The sequence below is a fragment of the Eleginops maclovinus genome, chromosome 18 (genome assembly GCF_036324505.1).
Source record: "Eleginops maclovinus isolate JMC-PN-2008 ecotype Puerto Natales chromosome 18, JC_Emac_rtc_rv5, whole genome shotgun sequence".
NCBI lineage: Eukaryota > Metazoa > Chordata > Actinopteri > Perciformes > Eleginopidae > Eleginops > Eleginops maclovinus.
In genome coordinates this window covers 13,431,757-13,454,719 of record NC_086366.1, presented here as the reverse complement: position 1 = coordinate 13,454,719, position 22,963 = coordinate 13,431,757, and the positions used below count along the sequence as shown (strand labels likewise).

Below are 22,963 nucleotides of genomic sequence, written 5' to 3'. Positions count from 1 at the left end.
TGACATACTCACTGATAATTATGTATCTGGAATAACCACAGATTGGCCGATAATATTGGTCTGCTTTAAGGTGGAAGTCTACTTAAAGCAAGCTGAAAGAGGATGTAACAGAAAAAATGTACTACATGTTAAAACAAAAGGTGGAGTAAAAATAATCCAGGTGGACCTTGATCTTCTCAGTCTTAATTAGTGTTTCCCCACTTGGTTTCTTGAGCACTGTTGTGAGTGAGTGTATATTTATGTGCTATCAAAAATGTTTGGTGGAGTGCAGTGAGGCCAGTATCTGGAGCAGAGGGCACGCCGGGCTTCTTCTCTCTAATGAGCCCTCATCTGCTTCTTTCCTGTGTCTGTCTATCAGGCCTGCACTGCTCCCACAGTCTGTGTGTCTAGCCAACCATGCATCCCTGCCTCACCACCCAGCCTGCCAGTGCAGAGCCTCAGGGGGCTGACAGACTTACTAGAGATCCAGGCCTAAGGGGCCTTCAAAACATTCCCCCTGAACATCATTAAAGCGCTGTACAATTATTGCTGATGCTTTAGCCATACCAAGGCAGACAGAGAATGTTGCAGGAGTGCATTACAGGTCTCTTAACAGGAGAAATTAATTAAACAATGAATAACAGAGTTTGATTATCTTAGAGCTGCAGTGCAGTAGAGAGAGAAACACTGAATGCCTAAAGATGAGGGCAATATGAGGAGACCAGAGGGATGAAGCAACCGATACATATCTCATGTATGCACAAAGCAGGATTTAAGTCAGGAATGTTTGATTTTTTATCAGTTTAAGGTTTAAAAGAATGTGCGGGATGGGTGTGGGTGCATGTGTGTTTTCATCTTGTATGCTCAAGTAGATACTAACAGAAATACAGTCACATTTCCAGTACAAGGCCTCTACTCTCAGCTTAATCTTAGACATGAATGGCTATCTCAGCAGTGTCAATGTCAAATGGACTCAAATAATGTTAAATCTACAACTTGAGTGCACCAACCAATTTTTGTCTTTTCTCTTGTTCTTTTTCCTCTAGAAACCACGAGCTAAACCCAGGCATTCCATCTCAAAACCCGAGAGCAACTACTTTGGTTTGCCTCTGGTCAACGTCCTTTCTCCTGAGAGGCCAATCCCAGTCTTCATTGAGAAGTGCATCCGTTTTATTGAAACAACTGGTAAGAATCTGTTTTACTTTACATTATAAAGACATGCTGAATGGCTGAACAAGCCTTCGTTTTCATTCCTTTAAGTGTAACCTGTTGAAATGATTATCAATGTTGCCTCTATGCTATACATGTCCTTTGAGATTTCTTTTCATATTCTTATTTCTGTGTCCTTATCTTAATCTTCCTCCCTTATGAGATTGTTACAAACTGTGGACTTCACTGCTAAGAGTGTGATTCTGTGGTACTCTTTAAATCACAGGCAGCCATTGTGTCCATGTGCATTTTTGATAGATGATAGTGCTTAGCTGAGATGTAGGCTTTATAGGTAAGCATCTTGGAGGTGAACCATTTTGGGCTGTAAACATGCTTTTTTATAAGCTAAATAGTTCTTTCAGATAAGTAAAGCAAAACAAGGTATGACTAAATCCTCAGCTTAAGCCGGTTTCTTGTTTGTAAATGTATATCACACAAATATTGTTTCTGTGGCAACTCCCAAACTGGTTCAAGTAAAAGCATCATATAGATTCTGTTAGCTTCTGTTTCCAGTGGTTACAGCACTTCCAGCTAACTTTAAAATGAGTCTTCAAAGCTTTCTTTAGATCAATGTGATGGTGAGAAAAGCCTTGGGGGATTTTAAGCTACAGTTAGTTGTGGAGTATAATGTTAGAATTGCTCTTCTAAAATACTCTCAACTGCTTAAATTTTTTGCTTTTGGTGTGGATGTTTTTTCCTTAAAACCCAGTCCCTTCTCTCTTCTGCTTTCTCCTCTCTGGGAGTACAGGAAGCACAGATGTGGTTGGATAGCTGCTTCTAACCTTGCTACCCTGTTACCCAGATGCTAAACCCCCTGCCAGGCACTGCTGGTGCCCCAATGCCCCAACTGCCACCAGCTGTTACGCTAGACCAGGGGCAACTTAGTTCAGGGTCGCAGAGTATTTATGAATATTTGTGTGCGTCTGTTTAATCTTGGCCATGCTGTAATCATCATTTAGATACTACTGCCAAACACCTCCAAAAATATAGTTTAGTTAGCTCTTTAATTGGATTTTCTGGAGCATTAACTCATACTATTTGGAACACTTGTGTGACAGTACCTTCTATTTGACCCTTACTTAGTAATGCATCCCTATATTAGATTACGTACTGTATTTTGTATCAGAAACCAAAATCAAGGTATTGTGGATTCATAAAACAAGTAGACTATTTCTAGATTATTATTATTTACTATTAGTATGTCTTTAATTAAGAAAGACTGTGCATACAAATACATTATATTTATTTGTTTATTTATATATATATATATATATATATAAAATATAAAGTCCACCATGGTTGCTTAAACCCCCAAGTTTCTTGAACAAAAAACAGGACACTGATGGAACTAACTGACCAATTGAAAAATAAATACTTTGTTTATACGTGCAAGAAATAAAAATATACACATTCCTTACGTAAAATTCTCTTTTCATGACCTTCCTAAAGTGAATTGCATGTGTTGCATGCAAATGCATTCCACTGTTATCTCTGTCCTGATTAAAGACGCTGGCCTTACAAAACATCCAGCGTGTTCCTCTGTGAGGGAGTATTGGGGCATAGCTTTAGATAACAGGGCATCAGTTTAGATTTCACCTCGCCCTGTTCAGGTGTTAACTGGAGCAGTCACAGCACTTAGTTCTGGATGAAGGACAAACTGGTTTAATATGCGTTCATATACACAACAGTGTATGTGGATACACAAGGATGTTTTCCGCCTCTTACTCTTACTCCCTCCTTTGGTATTTTGCCTAATCCTCCGTTTCCTGCTCTCCTCCTGTGCCCTTGTTCCTCTACTGTTTTCTCCAGATCCAGTCATCCTTCTCCCTCTGTCTCCACGAGTACCTTCAAATGTCACATTTGATTTTTCATCTCCTCCCTAACTCATATTTGTAATTCTCCACGTCTTATCGCCACCTCTCTCAATTCCACCTGCAGTAGCCTCCATCCCTCCCCTCCTTCATGCTCTCACTCCTTCCTATGTCAGCATGCTCTGTGTTTGTGATTGTGTGTGCGCGATTGTGTCAGCGTGTTTTTCACTATGGGGTTGCCAGGTAATGTTCTGCCCCATAGCTCTCTCTGTCCGATCAATATCAAGTAGGGTATCAGGTAGAAAATTGGCAGAATGTTTGGGCTCAGCACTTTTCTGTGTGTGTTTCGCTTGCTTCTGTGTTATTTATGTGAGTATGCATATGCGAAGTGTGCCCTGACACCTCTTACATTCAGAACTAACGTGCACAGGAATGCTAAGTTTACATTTGAACACTTGCTGTATAGACTGGCACACCCACACAGAGAATAACTACGACTGCAAAGGGAAATTAGTTACAATGTGCTATTCAGCTTCGATTGTGGCTGCTGTAAGTTAGACTTTACTTATCCCGAATCTTTGTCTAAGATCTGTGGGTATAATAGCACTGAAGGGAAATTACCATACAGCGTTAACAATTTGTTTGTCTCTATAATATGGGCTGATATTGAGTCATGTTGTAAGGCTGACTCTGGACCTGCAGCTTATCTTACATCCTTTCCCCCTTTCCTCCCTCTCAAATATACATACTCTCATATCTAAAATGGAAGATATCTCTATATATCTAGGAGTACCTCAACAACCTTCATCTGATCGACTTTATAATTGCCGTGTGTGTTGCTGAGGACCCAAGGAAGTGCTGTGTCGAGCTTGAAGTTGTTTGGATTAGTGGTTCTCGGGAAAACGGCAAACTGCAAAACCTGAGGCCAAGCAATCGGTCAAAGAGGGACTGCACTAGTCTGTTTAAAATTAATTTGTAACCTCTTACAGTCTATGATGAACCTGGTATATTTGATACAAAAACAAATTTGCCAAATTGTATAGTTATTGTCAGAAAACTTTGAGTTTATATTTAAAACAAACACATTTCTGAAGGCATTTGTTGGAGAAAAAATTGTTTTCTGTTTCTATTCCAACATCTTATTTCTTTGTTGCTTCTCTTAATTGTGCTTCCTAGCTCACTCCCTTTGTCCCTGAGAACAAAAGGAGTAGATATGGTATTTTGTGTTATTTTCATGCATTGTGAGTTTGTGGAAAAGCAGCATTTATAAAATCAATCCATTGTGACTGCTGTTATCTCTATTCAGCTCCGGCTTTTTCTCTATGTGTTCTGCTCACGGGTACAGAAGTGATGAGTGTGTGTTAGCTTGTGGGGGCATATCTGCTGGCTGTGGCAGCCTCCATAGTGACGTAAAGGGCAGCACCCAGCGACCAGCAGTTTTCGTGATGAACTGTGAAATCAGCTGGACTGCTCTGACCTGATGTGGGCTCAGCTGGAGTGTTGTCAGGCAGTAACATGCTGCAGGAGTACAGCCGCTTACTCCAAGGACATTTATCACTCTGTTTTTGCCCACTTGAGGGTGTTGGAAGCTGTAAAGTTGTTGTATTTTCTTCTACTATACAAGCTTTAGAGAGGTCTTTTATTACTTATGCACTGTAAAATGTATTGATAATTACACCGGAAGGTCTTTAGTTAAAGTTACATTTTCTAACATGACTAAAAAAAGACATTGTTAGGTAAATTTGTTGGCCACAGGAAGCGCTCATATTTATTTTGACCCAAGGAGGTGCAAAGTGCTTAGTTTGACCCTGGAAGAAGAGGATGCTGTGTTCTGTTTTTTAAGAGCTTACATTTCATTATCTCTATCAATGTAAAATTCTTCTATTCGTCTGTTTTTTCCCTCTCATCACCCCCCACCCTGCCATTTCTTTGAGGCTACTCTGCTGTTATGTTCACTCTCCTGCAGTCGTCATATTTGAAGTGATGTGCTGTTTTAAACACGTCTCTCTATATGTTCCTCTTTATCTTAAGCCCTTTATTTTTTCTCATTCTCTCCTTCATCAGTCCTGACCCTCACTCCTATGCGCCCTCACTCTCCCCCACTATCTCTCTCATACTTGGGTGCTGCTAGTCCTGTTTTGCCCCCATCTCTCACTCCCTCTCCCCACCACTTCTCCCCTCTCACTATCTTTCCTCCCATCCCTGTTTTCCTGGTGTCTGGCTAGAAAAGCTTTGTGGATAATTGATTGGTAGAAGGAGGAGATCGATGCTGTATGCCTTGACTGAGAGCTCTCCCATTTCCTCCCTGCCTCTGTCCCTATCTTGCCCTCCCTTTCTCCTTCACTCCCTCTGGATTGCTCTTTGTCTCTAACCAAAGTGAAGATGAAAACAGAATTTCAAGTGTGGGAGGTGGAACCTTATCTTATCAATGGACACTTAATTACATTCATATTGCTAGTACCTTGATGGACCGGCTCATTCCTCCAGAAGTGCCATGAATTCAAATATGTACTGGAAATATTTCTCAGAGATTTTGGTCTATGTTGACATGATATTATCCCATGGTTGCTTCAGAGTTGACAGCTGCACATCCATTATGCAAATCTCCCATTCCACCACATTTAAAGTGCTCTATTGGATTGAGATGGGGACTGTAGATGCCCCAACATTTTCAAGAAACTAGTTGTTGCATTTACAACCATGACATGTTAAAAAGAAAATCCCTTTTCCAACGTATTCTGCTATTTATTTTCATTCAGTAGACCACCTTGCCCATGTCTACAAGCCTAAATGTGTTGCTGCCATGTGGTTGGCTAACCAAATATTTGCATTAAAGAGCAGTGAAACTGGTTCACCTCAAAAGTCGTTGTCCTGCTTTGACTCGGTTGCTTGTTCCATGACTGAGTACATGGATGTAGTGTTTAAATACAGGACTAAAGGTTATATTTACTTGGCCTACTGCAAATGAGATAACTATTTAATTCAGGGAGTATTTAGTAAGACTTAATAAGAACTAAAGTTGGGCGTTCAAAGACGTGTTTTGAGTTTTCTCAAGGGTTTTCTGCTGATGAATTTGAAATACGTAGAAGGGCGGACAGTTTGAAGCTGTTAATGTGTTTTCTTCCCCTTGTAAAATGGAAATTATACAGCATGTGAGTAAAAATGAGTTTAGTTTGTCAGTGGTTGACTAAAATGCCCATCAAGACGTGTAAAAAATTGATGTTGGACCTTTTTGTTGGTTGTTAAATCTTTGAAACTGCAGACAATATAAGATTATTAGATAATAACTGGATAAATTATTACTGTAAGCAGATAGTAAATTCCAACAGCCACCTTTAAAGAGAAGCTGGAAACAGGATGGATAAACACAATTAGCAAATGTTGAATTCCAGCTTTTTGGCCAGTAATTTACATATTTTGAACTTAATAGAAAAAAAAAAGAGTTCAAACTTGCGCATTTTAGTATAATTACTATTCCTCCAGAAAATCTCAGTGTGGCCCTTTAATGTGTATAACTGCAATTTGACTGTTGAGTGTCTAAAGGTCTCACATCCTGAGTAATTATCCAGCACAGAATAAAGTTAGATGAGGAGAGTAAAAGCTCTTGGCATCTGCAGTCCCTCAAGTCATTTTAAAGTGTGTGGCTATTAAGGTAGCCTCAGCCTGTCACAGTGCACTGGTGGGTTCTTTGCAGGGCTGCAGGAGTGCTTTATGGGTTTAATAAATAGTGCTAATTGTGTGTTTAGAAGGAAGGGGACATATAGAGAGCATACGGCTTTAGCTCTTCTTTTTCAGCCCTTAAGAGTGTATGCAAATGCAGCATAGTGATATGCTAAGGGTCTTGGTGCTGACTGACCAGCTTCTATAAATACTGGATCATAGTTGCAAATTAAATCCATAACATGGTGATAATAACATTCCTTTTCCTCTCTCTCTCTTTCTCTCTCTCTCTTCATTAGGTCTGACAACAGAGGGCATCTACAGGGTCAGCGGAAACAAGGCAGAGATGGAGGGCATGCAGCGGCAATTTGAGCAAGGTACGTTAATACTTACAACACTCACAAGTACAAGTGAACACATGTCCATTCTTTCTTCAGCTATACACTTACAAGCTGCGTTCAAAGAGAAGATACAAAGACGTGTATGTCAGCTTCTATCTATAACAAGCCTGGATCCCCTTAATTAACCAGGGAGCATTATTTCTACAGAGGGAATTGGCCTTGGCTTCCTTTTAGACAGTAGACCTGCCTCCTTAATCTTCTACCTGCTCCTGTGTGCGTGCAGGTTCATACGCGTGCACCTGCATGTTCACACACGTGCACCTGCATGTTCACACACGTGCACGTACAAGAGCTCTCAAAATGTGTCTCCATGCGTGTGTATCTGTGGTGGGCAGTTAATTACCAGCAGATTGGTTTGGTTAATGAAGCATGTCCCTGCCAAGATACAAAGCCGAGTTGGTGTGTGTGTGTGTGTGTGTGTGTGTGTGTGTGTGTGTGTGTGTGTGTGTGTGTGTGTGTGTGTGTGTGTGTGTGTGTGTGTGTGTGTGTGTGTGTGTGTGTGTGTGTGTGTGTGTGTGTGTGTGTGTGTGTGTGTGTGTGTGTGTGTGTGTGTGTGTGTGTGTGTGTGTGTGTGTGTGTGTGTGTGTGTGCACCTATTTGAGGTTAAATCCAACACAACAGGTAATCAGAGTTGAAGCCTGACTTTGAATCATTTTGAGCAGCCGGCCAATGGAACAAGACAATTAAAGGTGAAACTACAGGGAAGGTGTCTCACAGCCATTCTGAAGATGGCACTTCACCAGCACGCTGCAGATTCAGATAACGCGTTAAAGGACAAAACAGGATCACAAGCACCGCACTTTCAAAAACTTTCAAAATGGAACTCCTCCTCAGACTGTTCAAGAACTCACTACCCTATTCTGCAATGCCTCTTATTCTTTCTACACATACTACCTTCTAAAGTAAAAAGTTATCAGAAAATGGAATTTTTTAATTAAGTCTCAGCATACACACACATAAACTTCTCTCTTATTCTCCCTCTCTTTTTCTCCACCCTAACCTCACACTGAAATGAGGGGAACTGAGCTCAGCACAAATTATATTTTTATTGAAGAAAAGAATCCTAAGCTCTCCCCTAAGATGCTTTTTGTGATTTATTCTTATTGATTAAATGATGAATTGAACAGACCTGAACACAATTCAAAACAACAACAAAGTATGGAAGTAACCTCTCTAACACAACAGTTGTTTTTCATTGTTATATACCATGATGATTCATTACATTTCCTAGAAAGTCAATAACCATAGATGATTTTCAATTCCAGAAAATCTAATACCAGACTTTAATAACTGAATCACATTGATACAAATCTCTTAAGAGTCCATTACTTCCATAAAACACTGTTTAAGGATTTGTCTAGCAACCTACTGTCTTGTTAAATATGTTTTGGTTCAGTTATAAGGAACAATAATCAATAACTTCAATGAACTTTTCATTCAACTCAAAGATGCTTTCCAAAAAAAAGCGCAACAAACGCAAAGTATAAAGTCTAAGGCAGAAAGAAGGGATGAGTTTTGAGACATTTTTTGTTGTTAACCTTTGTTTATAATGTTTCACAGTATCATTGTATAGCCCCTTCCGTGGTTGGGTCAACAATGACTCAGCAAAGAAGTCACTTATCTTATATACTGTCTGCTTATAGAAAAAATATATGTGATAAATGTGTTTTATGTTTAAAATGTGTGGTTTTTTTTTACAGACCACAACCTGGACCTGGTGGAGAAAGACTTTACCATAAACACAGTAGCCGGAGCCATGAAGGCCTTCTTCTCTGAGCTACCCGAGCCTCTGGTGCCCTACAGCATGCAGGGGGAGCTGGTGGATGCCTACAGTAAGTCCTGGGGCTCCGGGGTGTGGGGCAGGGTTCTGCACAGAAAACCTGAGGTGTATTGGATTTTGCTTTAAATCCTTTCCTTTTCTTTGTAACTTTTCTTTAACCTAACAAGTAAAGCTTGTGCAACACAAATCCACCCATGGGGAGAATTGGATTTGCCCTCTGTGAGGAAATGGGGAAAGGAGGAAAAAAGGGATGGTGGAGAGAATATTTAAATCCTAGTGAAGGCGGAGGTGGGGATGATTGCCCATGAGGGAGGGATGCAGGGGCACTATGGACGAAGTCATATGTTAGATAAACGAGGGTGCTCCTTGCGCTCTCCACGGCCTCTCTTTTTTCTTTGTGTCTTGTAATCTGTCGGAATGGAGATTTAAGGCATAGCTTAGTCTTGCATCGTGCCAGAGAGATTTACCCCCGGGCTGCAAGGCTGCTGTCACTCACCAAGCTCTGCGCGTGTATGTGTGTGTGTGTTTTTAACGGCCCCGGTGAGACTCTTCAGCCGTGACAGAGACTTGATAAAGCTCTTGCAGTCTGCACCACAATAACGGAAAGGAAGACAGAGTGAAAACAGAAAAGTGAGGTGGGGTTAAGAGACAAGAAAGCCTTCATTCGGTAGAAAATAGCAAATTGTGCTCTGCATTCTCAGAATTTGCGCTTTCTACTGTCAGACTGTGGTGGAGAAAGAGAGGCATACAGAAAAAGCTGGGCGGGTGGATTTTAATGCATATTGTCATGGTGACGTTACTTTAAATAAGCCGTAGGAAGTTATGTTTTCATTACCAATGATGGATGTACAGCTGGGGGAACTGGGGCTGTGTTAAGTCATTATAAGTTAAATCTGTTTTTGATCCACACTGACCTCATTGTGGGAATTCAAATTCAAATTCTCTGATTGTAACTCATGTTTGTGATTTGGACGATAGAACATCTGCTGTTCCCACTGCTTCTCTCTGCCTCGCTCACATACACACAGGATGGACTGTGTTAGCTGGTGACGTCAGCTTTTCTGACTCACTGCTCACTGCCATCAGGCTTAACACACCCAGTGTATGCATGTGTTTGTGTGTGAGTTGGTGTGATTTGTAGGACATTGTGATGGGTGTATTTTTCTCCTCTGGAATGTGTGTGGTCTTTGTCTGTTTATTTTTCTGAGATGTATAGTTTGATGTTTTGTGTGTGTGTGTGTGTGTGTGTGTGTGTGTGTGTGTGTGTGTGTGTGTGTGTGTGTGTGTGTGTGTGTGTGTGTGTGTGTGTGTGTGTGTGTGTGTGTGTGTGTGTGTGTGTGTGTGTGTGTGTGTGTGTGTGTGTGTGTGTGTGTGTGTGTGTGTGTGTGTGTGTGTGTGTGTGTGTGTGTGTGTGTGTGTGTGTGTGTGTGTGTGTTGTGTGTGTGTGTTGTGTGTGCTGAAACTGGAATGTGTGAAACTCGTACTGTTGTAGGATTAAATCGCTGTGTCCTGCACAGATTTTTTGAGAGCTGAATCTAATTGGTTCCACTATGCTCTTCAAACCTTTCTTTTCCATTGTACTCCCCCCAACTCATCCATTCTCAACTTAACTCTTACTCCCCTGACATCCTTCCTGCAGATTCCCCAACACCATTTTTTTCAGCCACTTTTCTCCCTCCTCTAACCTTTCTCTCGTCTCTCTCTTCAACAATTCAGAGATCAACGATAGGGAGCTGCGCTTCCAGACGATGAAGGACATTCTGCGCCGCTTCCCCAAGGAGAATTACGAGGTCTTCAAATATGTCGCCAGCCATTTGAACAAGTGAGTGACGGGGTCAGAGTCGACCTTTGACAGCCCTGCTGACAACACCGCTGGTCACCCAGTCAAGTGACCTAGTGGTGACATCACAGAACATTAGGGAGGGTGTTTCTTCCAGACAACTTGCTGTGTTGCCCATTTCATGCAATTTGCCATTAATGCCCTCCTTCAAAGCTGGAAAAAAAAAAACGAGCAGGTAATTTGTGGACAATTTAATAAACGTTTTGCTTTGTTTGTGTTGTGCAGGGTGAGCCAGAACAACAAGTCAAACCTAATGACCAGTGAGAACCTGTCCATCTGTTTCTGGCCCACGCTGATGAGACCAGACTTCACCACCATGGACGCCCTGACTGCCACCCGAACCTACCAGACAATCATCGAGAGCTTCATCCAGCAGTGTGCATACTTCTTCTACAATCAGCCACTGGCCGACGGCCTCCCGGGCTCCCCCACTTCTACGCTGTCCTCCGGAGGAACATCGGCCTACTCCTGCATGGCAGGGGGCTACTCATCTACGCCGACTCCGCCCCCGACTCCCTACGTCCTCCCAGCCACCCCTCCTGTCATTCCCCACTACGGCCCTCCTATCCACCACCACCACCACCATCACCTTCACCACCACCACCAACATCAGTCCCCACCCCACTCCCCGCCTGCTACTCCTCAGTCCCCGATCCCTGCCCTGCTGCCGCCATCCCTGCACCCCCATCACCCCCCTACGGAACAACACACGCTGTGAACCAGGGATCAAGGGAAAGAGGGAAAAAAACGAAGAAGACGGATAACTAGATTCAGAGAGATTTAAGGGTTTAGAATTTGAGATTTTGAAGTTTGGGAAGGATTTAAGAAGATAAATTGAAATGAGAACAGGAGGAAAGGAAGACAAGTTGGGAGATTTTGATTGAGATGCAGTATGTACAGGGAGAAACCTACATGTTTGGGAGAATAAGGGGGCATTTGAGCCTCTGATGCTGTTAGAAAAATGGACACACACACAAGGCAGAAAAAGGGGAACGCTGAAGAGCCTCTGAACTGGCAGTATGTTCTTTCTCCCTACTTGCCACTTTATCCCTTTGTCCCTCAGTCTCACTTCATCCAGACCTGCCCTCCTTGCCTTATAGAGAACCTACACACAAACACACTAGTGAGTGAGATGTTGCCAATAACTGTTAAAGGGACTCAGGGAGGGACTCGGAAGTAAAGTGAAAAGGGGAACGTGAACTTTGTTATGTTGGGATTGCTTCACCACACACACACACACACACACACACACACACACACACACAAACAGACATAAACTTGACACAAACACCCAGTGGCCAGTGTGCCTCTGAAAACCATTCCCTCAACCCCTTAGCCTCTAACTGTGACGGTAATTTTGGTGCCCGGTGCACATTTTTGCAATCCGACACACCTACTGACCCACCTGGAAGTCTGTGTACGGGACAAAGTGAAGCAGAGAACGAGTCCTGAATACATGTTTGTTTATTTTCGCCACTGTACAGAGGAACACGTGTTGCTAGTCACCCAACAGGATCTTCTGTCCTTTGCAACACACACATTCCTATCTATCAACCCCTCACACAGCCACACGCACAGACAAAATCAGTTTCAGTTGAGGCAGTATGCCAAATACAAAAAAAAAATTCCAACCGACCAGATCTACTACAAAAGTAAATAGGAGCAAAGGATTATGGGAACTCTCACACCCTTTGCATTCTGGGAAGGCTCCTCCCATCCTTCTGATTGCGTTCTCTCGGGTTGAACGTAAACCTCATGCCCTGTATTTGTAAACACATCAACAAAAAAAATTCCTACATTCATATTCCCCCTATCCCAACGCTTTTATTCTGTGACAAAATCTTGGGAATTGCAGAGAAACCCGGGGCCGATTGCTCAATGAGTGGCCTTGCGTGTAAGTGTCTGTGTGACTGTCTCTCTGTCTGTGTGCGCATGTATCCATGCCTTTTTGTTTTACCTGAATGTCCCTGTATTAGGCAGATAGTGGGAATAATTCCAGTGCTGGACCTTCACCTGTCATGTTGCTTCTTTCACGCTGTGGTGGTTTCAAGAGTGAGTCAGCGATGCAGTTTCCACAATAAGGACCTTGTTCAAAAAGCACTTTTCTGAGCACTTTGAAGGCACATTTTAAATTGGAGCTGCCATGACATGACAGCAAGCATTCACTTTATTGTCAGTGCAACCTACTCTCCTTCTCTCTCTGGAAGCACACCACTGACATCTAGAGGAAGAAATGGGGATTGTAGCCATTGCCTCACTACCACCACCACTGCATGGGCGTAGCACCATTTTCCTACTGTGGTTTTTGTAGCATCAGATTCTCTTATATGGGCAATCGTTAAGGTCGTTGATCACTGCATGTCTGAATTAAGAGCTCATTTGTTGTAATGGTTTAAATAAATAACAGCAGTTTTGATGATATCAAGTTACGCTCTCTAGCCAGATTGCAGCCAATTACACATGCAGTGAATAAAATTCCCTCACTGTCTTTGTTTTAGTTCACCAAAGCACTCTGCGCCTTTTGTAAAGAAGTGCATGCCAATTCCCAAACGTGAAAGGAAAGGAAGAGACAATGTAGCATTATGGGCCAGAAAGTAAGAGCTGGAAGTGAGGCTAAAGGTTTGACAGGTGGGAGGGGAGGCTTTTTATTGTTGAAAATAAATGGTAACCACTACTCCTGGCCCCAGCACGCTGTCCTCTTAGGGCACAGCCAGCATAGCACCTCTGGAAAGGAGACTCACACCTGCTCTTTGCAGACCCACATTTTTTTTTGTTGAGTGTAACCACTACTAGACTCTCCCGTCTCTCACTGTCATGCCACTACACCCCCTAGTCATTCCCAGTCCAAGGGAGACAGTTGGGTCTGGGAGAGACCGAACAGACAGTCCATTCATCCGTCTGCACGACTGGAGCGGAGCATCACAGAATTCCTGGGCCCAGCCTGCTGTTACCTTAGAAACCAGCGAGATGGGTCTCGAGTACAATTACTGAGCCCTGATCGAAGCTGATTTCAATGGTGTGTGTGTTTGTGCACGCATGAGTGTTTCCGTGAGCTTGAGAAAGTGTGAGCGCATGGGAACTTGTGCGTGTTAATGTTAAGCAGATGCTCACCAAGGTCACTTATTCAGTTTGACAGTGAATTGCATCTCTGCATGTCCCCACACTGTCATCTCTGCCCGACAGGAAAAAAAAAAACTTTTACCAAACACTGAACTCTTAAAGGAGCTTTTATAAGTCTACACTACCTATTTACCTAGTGTGTGGGTGTGTGATTGTGTGTGTGATTAGAGGAATTAAAAGTGTGTGTTTGGGTGGGTGGGTTTGAGCTAACATGTTATCAAGCTGTGCCTGGCTGATGGCCAGACACCATCGTGATCCAAATAAACGTGAAGGAGAGGAATGCAGTTCTCCTTGCGGTCATTACCCCGCTGTGTAACCCTGTTAGCTCGTCCAGATTACACACACTGATCCTCAGAAAAAGTGTGAGAGAGATGGGGTGGGGGGAAAGGTTGGGGAGAGTGAGTGAGAGGGAGGGAAGATAGACAGGGAACGTGTGAATGGGATCATTATTTGGGAGACCGAGGGAGGAAGGAGGGGTGACCACTGGTACTTGTGTGTGAACGCCGGCCAGTGGCGTTCCCTGTGTATATCAATGTGTTAATACTGAACTGACTGTGAGGCAGCCAAAGACTGTGGAAAAAGGGTAGAGGGAGAGATGGGAAGCAAAGTGACAATTTAGAAGAACAATTGAATTAAAAATGTGACTTTGGTTCAGCGATATATGTGGCTGCATTGCTTTCTTCTTTTTGTTTTTCTTGTTTTTTGCAACAATGGTGACAGATGTCTGTTAAGTTAAAATGAGAAACAAGCAAAACTATATTCAAATGGTTGTTTATTGGTATGTTAGGGGGTCTAACATGTTGCCCTTTAGTCAGTGGTGATAGAAAAAAAAGTTTCTTTTTATGTTTTATTTTAATAATTAAAAAATACAAAGCGTTTTTTTTTAACAATTTCTTTGTGAACGATTGAGAGACCAGCCCAGTATAGTGCATGATTTCTTCCCAACAAAGGAAGAGGGCTCCACCACTCTCACTATTTAAGAGATGATAAAAAATATTAAGAAATAATGGGGGGGAAATAAAATAATAAAAAATAAATAAATGAAGTACTGTAAAGTGAAAAGATAACATCAAACAAAAAAACTGTCATTATTTGCTGAGTATGGTAATTTGTCTCGATGGGAATGGTGTATACAGCAAGGCCTTATGTGATCTGTATCATAGTTAATAAATCAAATCTTGTTAAACCTTTGCTTCTTGTCTCTTTGTTACACACGAGTGATTACTGACACATGGAAGAGACAAGAAAATCCTGATGAAGTGTGTATGTCCCAGGACACAGTCTGTAAATTGGTGTAAACACATTTTAAATCGACTGCTGACCTCAAATTCACCTCAACAAAGCTCCGGTAAAGATACTGAACCTTATGTTACATTTTTCCTTGCTGCCAAATTACTGTTCGCAATCTCAAGGAAGAACTTGGCTCCGATCACTTTTCCTGTGAGGCAACACATTTCCGAAATCATTAAATCAGAAGTGTGCAGTCTGAGGTTTTTATATATATATATTAAAGGGAATTATGTTAAAATAAATGTGTAGCATTAATGTGCACATTCTTATTTCTTCCCCATGAATCATTTTGCAACCCCTAATGTATTGCAGCAGGATCACTTAAAACGTAAATAAAAACAGATTGGATACAATAATCAGAACCCAATATTTTAAACACAATAAATGTTGGTGTAATAAAAGAGTTGAAACATTGCCTGCATGGTTTTGATTTTGCAAACCAATTAATTTGGCAAACTAACTCACAAACACAGCAATCACGTAGCAGCCACAGGCAGGTTTATCATATTCAAACTAACTAAACTCCTTGCTGAGTCACCTTTTAAAAAAAGTTTGTTTAGTTGATATAAAGTGTGAGCATTCCTGGGCTGTGTTTTTTCTCAAGGACATGTGGAGGGAAGGAAATTTGGTTCCTTACAAACATTAAAATGAATACTGTTTTACAAGAAGAAATACAGTTGCCCTAGATATAGTTTTAGGGTTGAAGAGCCAATCACAGCAACTCTGCTCTATTATAACAGAAACAGGCCCTGTCAAACACACTAAATCAGAAAAGTAATCAAATACCATGTTGACTGTTGTTTTTGTAACAGTAAGATGTACCTTTATTAATCCCTGTGGGAGGAAAAACAGAACCGGTTCACACAGGGATATGAAACACAAATTTTAATTAAAAATTAAAAATTCTAATAAGTATCCAGTATCCAGAAAGGTATGTTTAATTGAAACTAAAAACCACACAAAGACATGTGAAGATTAAATTATCTTGTTCAAAAAGTTTAGTTTCATACAGCATTTGATACTCTTTGTACTGCAGTTTGTTCCTCGGTTATCTTTGCTCACTGTTGAAGGGCCACTGAAGCCACATGGGGGTCCAGACGAGGTCACAGCGGCCCACGGGACTCTCGGTTTTGCGAAAGCAGCTCCAAGAGGGGCTCCGCCTGTGCCATTTCCAGGGTGATGTAAGGATTTGGGTCCCTGTGAGGGCAATGTGAAGGCCTCACTGCCATTTCATGGTGCCCTCATCTGACCTTTTCATTGAGTCAAACCATAGGAAATCCATGTCCATGACCTTTGTGGTGCATCTTTCCATTTTGGCACAGGAAGAAAAAAAACAGAGAAGCAGCTGATTGGGAATGAAAAGGGCAGGCCCGTGTGCACACAGGACACAAGACCCTTGAACTCTAACCTTTAAGAAGTGTCATGAGGGAAAGATTGCTGTGGGATTTGATTGGAAGTCAAATATGGGAATCGTCAACATTGCTTAACTTGCCAAAGTGGTGGTGAATCAGGATTGCAGGATTTATCACTCATTTTAAAGGGAATTTTCTAAATGCGACAAGTAAAAACTCCATGGTGCTGCTGATTAAGCAATTTAACTAAATTATAATGACTTATTATTCGCTTTCTATTTCTTTGATTCAATGCTTTTCATTGTACATACACAAATACGCCACTAGGAGGCTGACTTGCCCCACATTACCCATCGACCATCGCGCTGTTGTATCCGGGTAAAGGAGACACACGCAGAGCATGGACCTAATTGATCGGGTCAAGGTTTGGATGTCAACAGTGAGACGACACTTTAATCCCGCGCTCACAGTGCGATGAATGCGTGAGACGAGCATCTGAAGACTTTCCTCATTGATGTCGAGCTCCACTTCCCCTCTCACAGTTTGAAGTTGGAGAAGGAAATGGGTTTGACTAAACTCCAGAGAGGGGAGAGGAGGAGGAGGAGGAGGAGGAGGAGGGGGAGAGAGCTCGGCAAAGTAAGCCGCGGAATAAAGACAAAGAACTTAATTTGAAGTCATTCTTGCTCTATATTAGAGGCGTGATGTGCTTGTTTAGTGCAAAGCATGACCAAAAAAAAAGAAGTTATGAGGTAGATGGAGAGGTGGAGGAAGGGGACGTTGCCTATATGGAGAAAAAGAGACTGCTCTTATGATGAGTCGAGGCACGTATCTCCGCTCAGCCGTGTCTTTCTGGGCTTCGGGCTCGCAGCTGCGGCGGCGGGTATTGAATTCAGATGCGGCCTGCATGTCTCCCCGCCCTGGCCGCTACAGGTGGAAATGCTCTTATCAATACGAACTGTCCGAGCCTGACTGCGAGCCGATCCGTCTCATTGATGATTTTAGGTGCCCCTGCCCTCCCCGAGGAGCCCATTGATTAATGTCTGGGTCACAGTGGTATTTCCATATTGATGGCTCGATTGATGACGGCGCTCCAGGAACAAACCGTATTGACCTGCCAGAAAGTGATACGCTTCAAACTGTTCGGCGGATGTATTTATGCATAATGAGGGATACATAGCCTAATGTGGCGGAGGCACCTCTAAATACTGGAAGCCTGTGTTCTACTGGCAAATGTACTTAAAGGCTATATCCTGAGAAAAACATATCACTATTCCCACAAAAACGACAACCTGTTATACTTGCACTTAAACCACTACTAATTTAGATATTGTTACTGTGAATACTTGGGTAAATTATAGTGTGACTTTGTACTTTATAGTAGGCTATTTTTACCCTTATTAAACTATAAGATTCAACTTTATTGATCATCAGGAGGGAAACTAAGAAACAGCAAATAAACAAATCAGTGAGGCACAAATAAGTAATGGCAAATCGAAGTTAGAAAGCTATAGTCTATAAGTAGAGTAAATAAATGATGTATTTTCTATGTGCAATGTTTGTAATTCATGTTGATTAATGTAAACTCCTTGTCCTTAGGGACAGTTCTGAACCTGGGAGCCAAGAGCCCTGATGTGTCACCAGATCAATTTGAGGTTTAGTTAGACGATCATCAAGGTAGGAATCATAATTATTTTTTGCTAAATACTATACGTTTATTTATTTCTAAGAACATTTATCTGAGCTGGGAGACAAACGTTTCAACTTGAAAGACATCTGTAACATCTGACGAGATGCTGCGGTACTAAAAGAGATTTAGAGTTGCTTTATGCTGCTAAATTTGGGGAACAACTTTATATTATTTATTAAATATATTTTTAGTAACCAAATCCTTATGGAAAAACTTCTAAACTTATGACATCTTATTAGGTTGCATGTGCAGAAAAAATTACCTGTTAATCACTACTTTGGTATATTAGTTTTCAAAGCAACATGAGACCGTTACCATGTTTAAAAAAAAACAAAAGTCAAATTATCTGTGCCGAGCTTGCAGGTGCATTTTTCTTCTAAATTATTTAGCGGGGACACATTATCTCAACTATCTGCCGAAATAATGATTCAGTATGATGGACATACTGTCGTGTACAAGGGCTTAATAAGTGCTGCTAATTTGCATTCAACCTAATGTCACCTTTTTAGCTGTGTATGCAATGGATATTTTCCAACTATTTTAAAGTTGTTTTGTGTGGTGATTACATGGTTTTGTCAGGCCCCTTACTGCTGTGTGTTCATATTGCTGTATTATTTCAAGGCTATATTTTAAAAGTGGCTAGTTTTTCTTCATAGGGTCAAGTGCAAACACTGCATAATGCAGAACAACTCCACAGAGAGCCCAGAGTTGTGAACCCAATTTTGCAGACACCTTAATTTAAAGGACAGGCAGACAACAACATGATTCTGTGGGACTTGTTCTGCTTGTTGTGGAGATTACTTTGGAGGCAGAGGGCATTGTGTGGAGAAGATAGTCAGTTTGAAAAAATATAGCCTTGAGCAGAACTGATCCCATTTTACGCTTTTAGGGTCAGTGGTCAAAACGGGTGTTCGGCCTCCAGGTCTCCATGACATGGACCGGGGGCTTACAATGTATATCTGGTGATTACATCTCCTGAAGTGGAAAAAATGCAAATAATAAATGTATGAGCAACGTGCTTGTTTTTTTGCTTGATTAATTATGCCGTTTAATTCCAGATCCACCACGCCGCTCCACCGTATAATTTCCCAGTGGTCTTGGCTGTTTCTTCTCTCTCATGCGCTCTCTCCCTTTTTCCTCATTGCAAAATGAATCATGGATCCAACCGTCTGTACCCGGGGGAGAGTGGCGAGCTGGCGAACGGGCTGACCAATCATGAGCATCAGAGGCAGACACACTGACGGAGGGAGCCTTTTGTTGTGCGCTGCACTCATCAAGTTAGAACACAACTACCCATTTGGCCTGTAGACAATTAAAAGATGGAGAGTAAGGAGGCAAAATAAGCAACTTCATCTGTGTTTATCAGTGTGTTTTCTCTCCCTTGTTACATTAAATCTCTTCCTTGCTCTGCAGCTTATCCAATCAGACTGGCCAGTGTGTGTTTATCTGAGTGGGTGGCAGAGTCTCATCACCATTCAAAATGTCGACTGGGACCATGACCGCTCCTCTATTCCCAGCCTGGCCAACCCTCTCTCAGCCTCCTGACAGTTCCAGGTTAGCCTCTCTCTCCTCTCTCCCCTTGGCTCTCCTCTCCTCTCCTCTCTCCTCTGGCTTTCCTCTCCAGCTCTCCCAGGGGCCCCACTGAGAATACTGCTCAGATCCAGGCCTCTGAGCCCAAAAGCCGGCCCTAATCCTCCGCATCGATCGCCCTGAGAATTTCCTCCCTAGCACAGCAGGCCCTGCTCCTCGGCGCTCGCACTCCTCGCCTCGACCCTGAACAGCCAGCACTTCTCAGTTAGAGAGGCAGGGAAAATAGGGTCAGGCACATTTTGATGTGAGGTGCGTTATTGGGTGCTTATAGAAGGCTGCACGTCGCTCCTGAAAGCACCAGTGTTGTTGCCACTCTAAATTAATTTAGCCTTGTCTGTGATCAGCTCCATGAACATCTCTCAAACTGATGCATCTATACGATGTTTAACCCAAGTTAAATTCAGAAGAATGGTCTAAATCCCTTTACCATTGTATTCCTTTGTTCTGTGTAGATGAGTTTGAGAGATACAGTATGTTGAAAACTCTGAGAAATCTGAAACCACACATCTTAAAGGATAGGCCACATTTTCATTCATCATGCTGATTAAGATGGAGTAATGGAAGTTGCTGTGTGCTACACAACTCTGCTGGAAGATGAGAATGCATCATTACTAGAGTCCTCCTGGGAAAACTCCCAACCAACTGTCTATCCGGCGTAACATACTCGTTCATAATTTATTTACACGGCAAGCTTCCCCTGGACTTTGCTGTGTGTGTTTTACTGCAAGTGTGGAGGTATTCGAGAGGTATTTTTCCCTCCCTCTGTCTGCTTGTGAACAAGAACAGCAATGCTTACGAACTGATACAATATAAATGATTAAACCTCATACTTTATCAATACAATTGCTATGTGGTCAACCCAATCATAAACAGAAAGGGGGGGGGGGGGCTCTGGAACATTTGGCCCCGTCCACATACCGCTCTGTGGAACATTTAGAGCATTTCTGTCAATACTGGCAGTTAAGAGCCAGTACAGATGGTAATGTATCAATACTCTGTTTAAACAGGGCTCCGAGCCACATTTCTAAATCAGCCCCAGAGATAGTTTTGGCAAAGCTGTTTTCAGTCCTTCATGGGTAGATTTACAAATGTGGTTGACTTGTGCTTCATTGGTGTCACAAAACACTGCAGATGCATATTTTATTGACACTTGGATTTTATTCCTAGAGTTCTATTCAATACTTATACCTTTTTCCCTTCTGAACATGTTCCTCGGCCTCTCTCTACCTATCATTCATTTGCGTTTTTTCTACCTGAGCTAACCGCACACTCTTAGCCTCACACAAACACTCTATTTTTGCTGTTTTTCCCTCCATATCCTCTCTCACAGCCCTATCCTTCAGTGCGTCCCTCTTTCCTCTCATACCTCTCCTTCCCTGCCCTTTCCTCACGCCTGCTTCCTTCCTTCCCTCACTCTTTCTTCCCGTTTTACCCTTGCTTGCTCTGCTCTTGTCCGCTCCCTCCCTCCTTCTCTGCTCTCTCCCCTCTTACTCTTTATTAATTTATTGGGTTGTTATTCTCCTTGCCTGGCTCTGCTAATGAAGGCAGGATGCAGATGAGGGCGAAGGTCGTCTCCGTAGCGATCGACCTCACCGCCCCGCAGTATGGCACTCTGACTGGCACAGGTCAGTGGCAGCTGTCAATCAAAACACACACACATGCACATTCACACACACATGCACTCTTGCATCCACACACACTATCACTAAAATGTATTAATATATGAAGATATTATCTATTGCAATTAACAGTTCTTAATTAGCCGTACAATTTCAGATGCTTTGGAGCACACTCGTATAGCACGACTCTTATAGCAGATGTGTTTGTTTTATAAACCCCTAATATTAAGCAGGTAGTAACATGCAACCCTTTGTCATAATTTGTACAGGTCTGTTAAATTGTGAGCAGCTTAACCAGCAAATTGTACGCTCTTGTATGTTTTAATTTTCAACAATTTTAGATGCCGGAGAAGGAAAAAAGGTCCAGATTTTAACAACAGAAAAGGGATTAAAAAGTAAAGTTTTTGAAATCATGAAGTGAATTTAGAGTGGTGTATTATGTAAACCTATTCACCCTCTGAAATAAATAGGATGGACAGAGACAGCAGGCTAGAAAATGCATGGGATAAACAATAAGTACTAAAGTTATACAATCCTACAACAACCCCCCAAACTTAAGACTCCAAAATGATCATAAAGTTGACACAATCAACAAATCTCTAAAACATTTCAACCCTTATAAGGTAACATTGCTGTGTTTATTAGACTGCTAATTAGCCAATCTAATAATGCTTACATGCTAAAGTAAGAGTAGGAACATGGTTAACATTACACCGGCTAAACTTTACATTGTTAGCATGCTGACGTTAGCATTTAGCTTTAAGCATCTCTGTGCTGTTAAGTACTGAGGCACTGCAGATTTTTTCTTCATGTCTTGTTAATCATATTGCTACCCTTTAAGGGGTCCCGACCCCAATGATTGGAACAGCTGCCCTATAGAACATCAAACATGTCCAAAAGGCATCACCTTAACACACACACACAAATACACTCTCAGACAGTCTTTCATTTAACATTTGCATGCCCACAGGTTGAATGGTTATAGCAAAGTGTCTCGCCTCCTGCCCTGTTGTTCATTGGCCTTGACATGGTGGAGACCTCTGAATTACTCCTGCCTATGTCCATATCCCAGTACTTGTACCATTAACAACCTCTGCTCTTCATCACAGCATGTCAAGAGATTGTGTGTGCGTATTTGTAGATGCATTCTGCATTCAGACATTCTGTATGCAAGTCGATTTTGTTAATGGTTATTGTTATGGGTCTATTTGTGTGCTCAGCCATGTTCTTGAGTGTGTTCACCTGTATCTGGGCGTGACGTCTGAAAATGTGCATGAGTGCACAGCAAACTCACACACACACACACACACACACACACACACACACACACACACACACACACACACACACACACACACACACACACACACACACACACACACACACACACACACACTCACACATATCTCTATTAGCGGCATAGTAGTGTTAACAGTGTTATGCCATGCGTGAACCTCCCCACCTTTCCCTCATATCTATGCAAAGCTGGGGTCCTGTCAATCAGTCACCTTGGTGACATAGAGCCCCACCTCCCCAATTAGAGCTGACAGGGCAGGATTAGGAGGGGGGCGGGCCCCCGCCGACCTGCCTACGTGTCAATCACGCGCCGGGCATCCACACGCCTG

At 42.3% G+C, this 22,963-nt stretch overlaps 2 protein-coding genes across 4 annotated transcripts in view; both read left to right on the top strand.

Moving 5' to 3' along the window:
- The window catches only part of arhgap35a (Rho GTPase activating protein 35a), a 56,490-nt gene extending 41,504 nt beyond the window's left edge, over positions 1–14,986 (top strand). Inside the window, exons 3-7 of the mRNA XM_063906875.1 lie at positions 1,026–1,164; positions 6,959–7,036; positions 8,761–8,892; positions 10,557–10,662; positions 10,906–14,986. Coding sequence (XP_063762945.1) covers positions 1,026–1,164; positions 6,959–7,036; positions 8,761–8,892; positions 10,557–10,662; positions 10,906–11,398 — 948 coding nt within the window. The 3' untranslated portion in view covers positions 11,399–14,986. The remainder of the gene's footprint in view (positions 1–1,025; positions 1,165–6,958; positions 7,037–8,760; positions 8,893–10,556; positions 10,663–10,905) is intronic.
- Positions 14,987–16,878: 1,892 nt separating this feature from the next.
- The window catches only part of npas1 (neuronal PAS domain protein 1), a 57,292-nt gene continuing 51,207 nt past the window's right edge, over positions 16,879–22,963 (top strand). Inside the window, exons 1-3 of one of the 3 annotated variants that reach the window (XM_063907952.1) lie at positions 16,879–17,674; positions 18,039–19,455; positions 19,543–19,683. The gene's annotated coding sequence lies outside the window, so the exon portion shown is untranslated. Of the gene's footprint in view, positions 19,456–19,542; positions 19,684–22,963 lie in introns of all 3 variants that reach the window. The other 2 variants (XM_063907951.1, XM_063907950.1) reach the window with 2 other exon arrangements.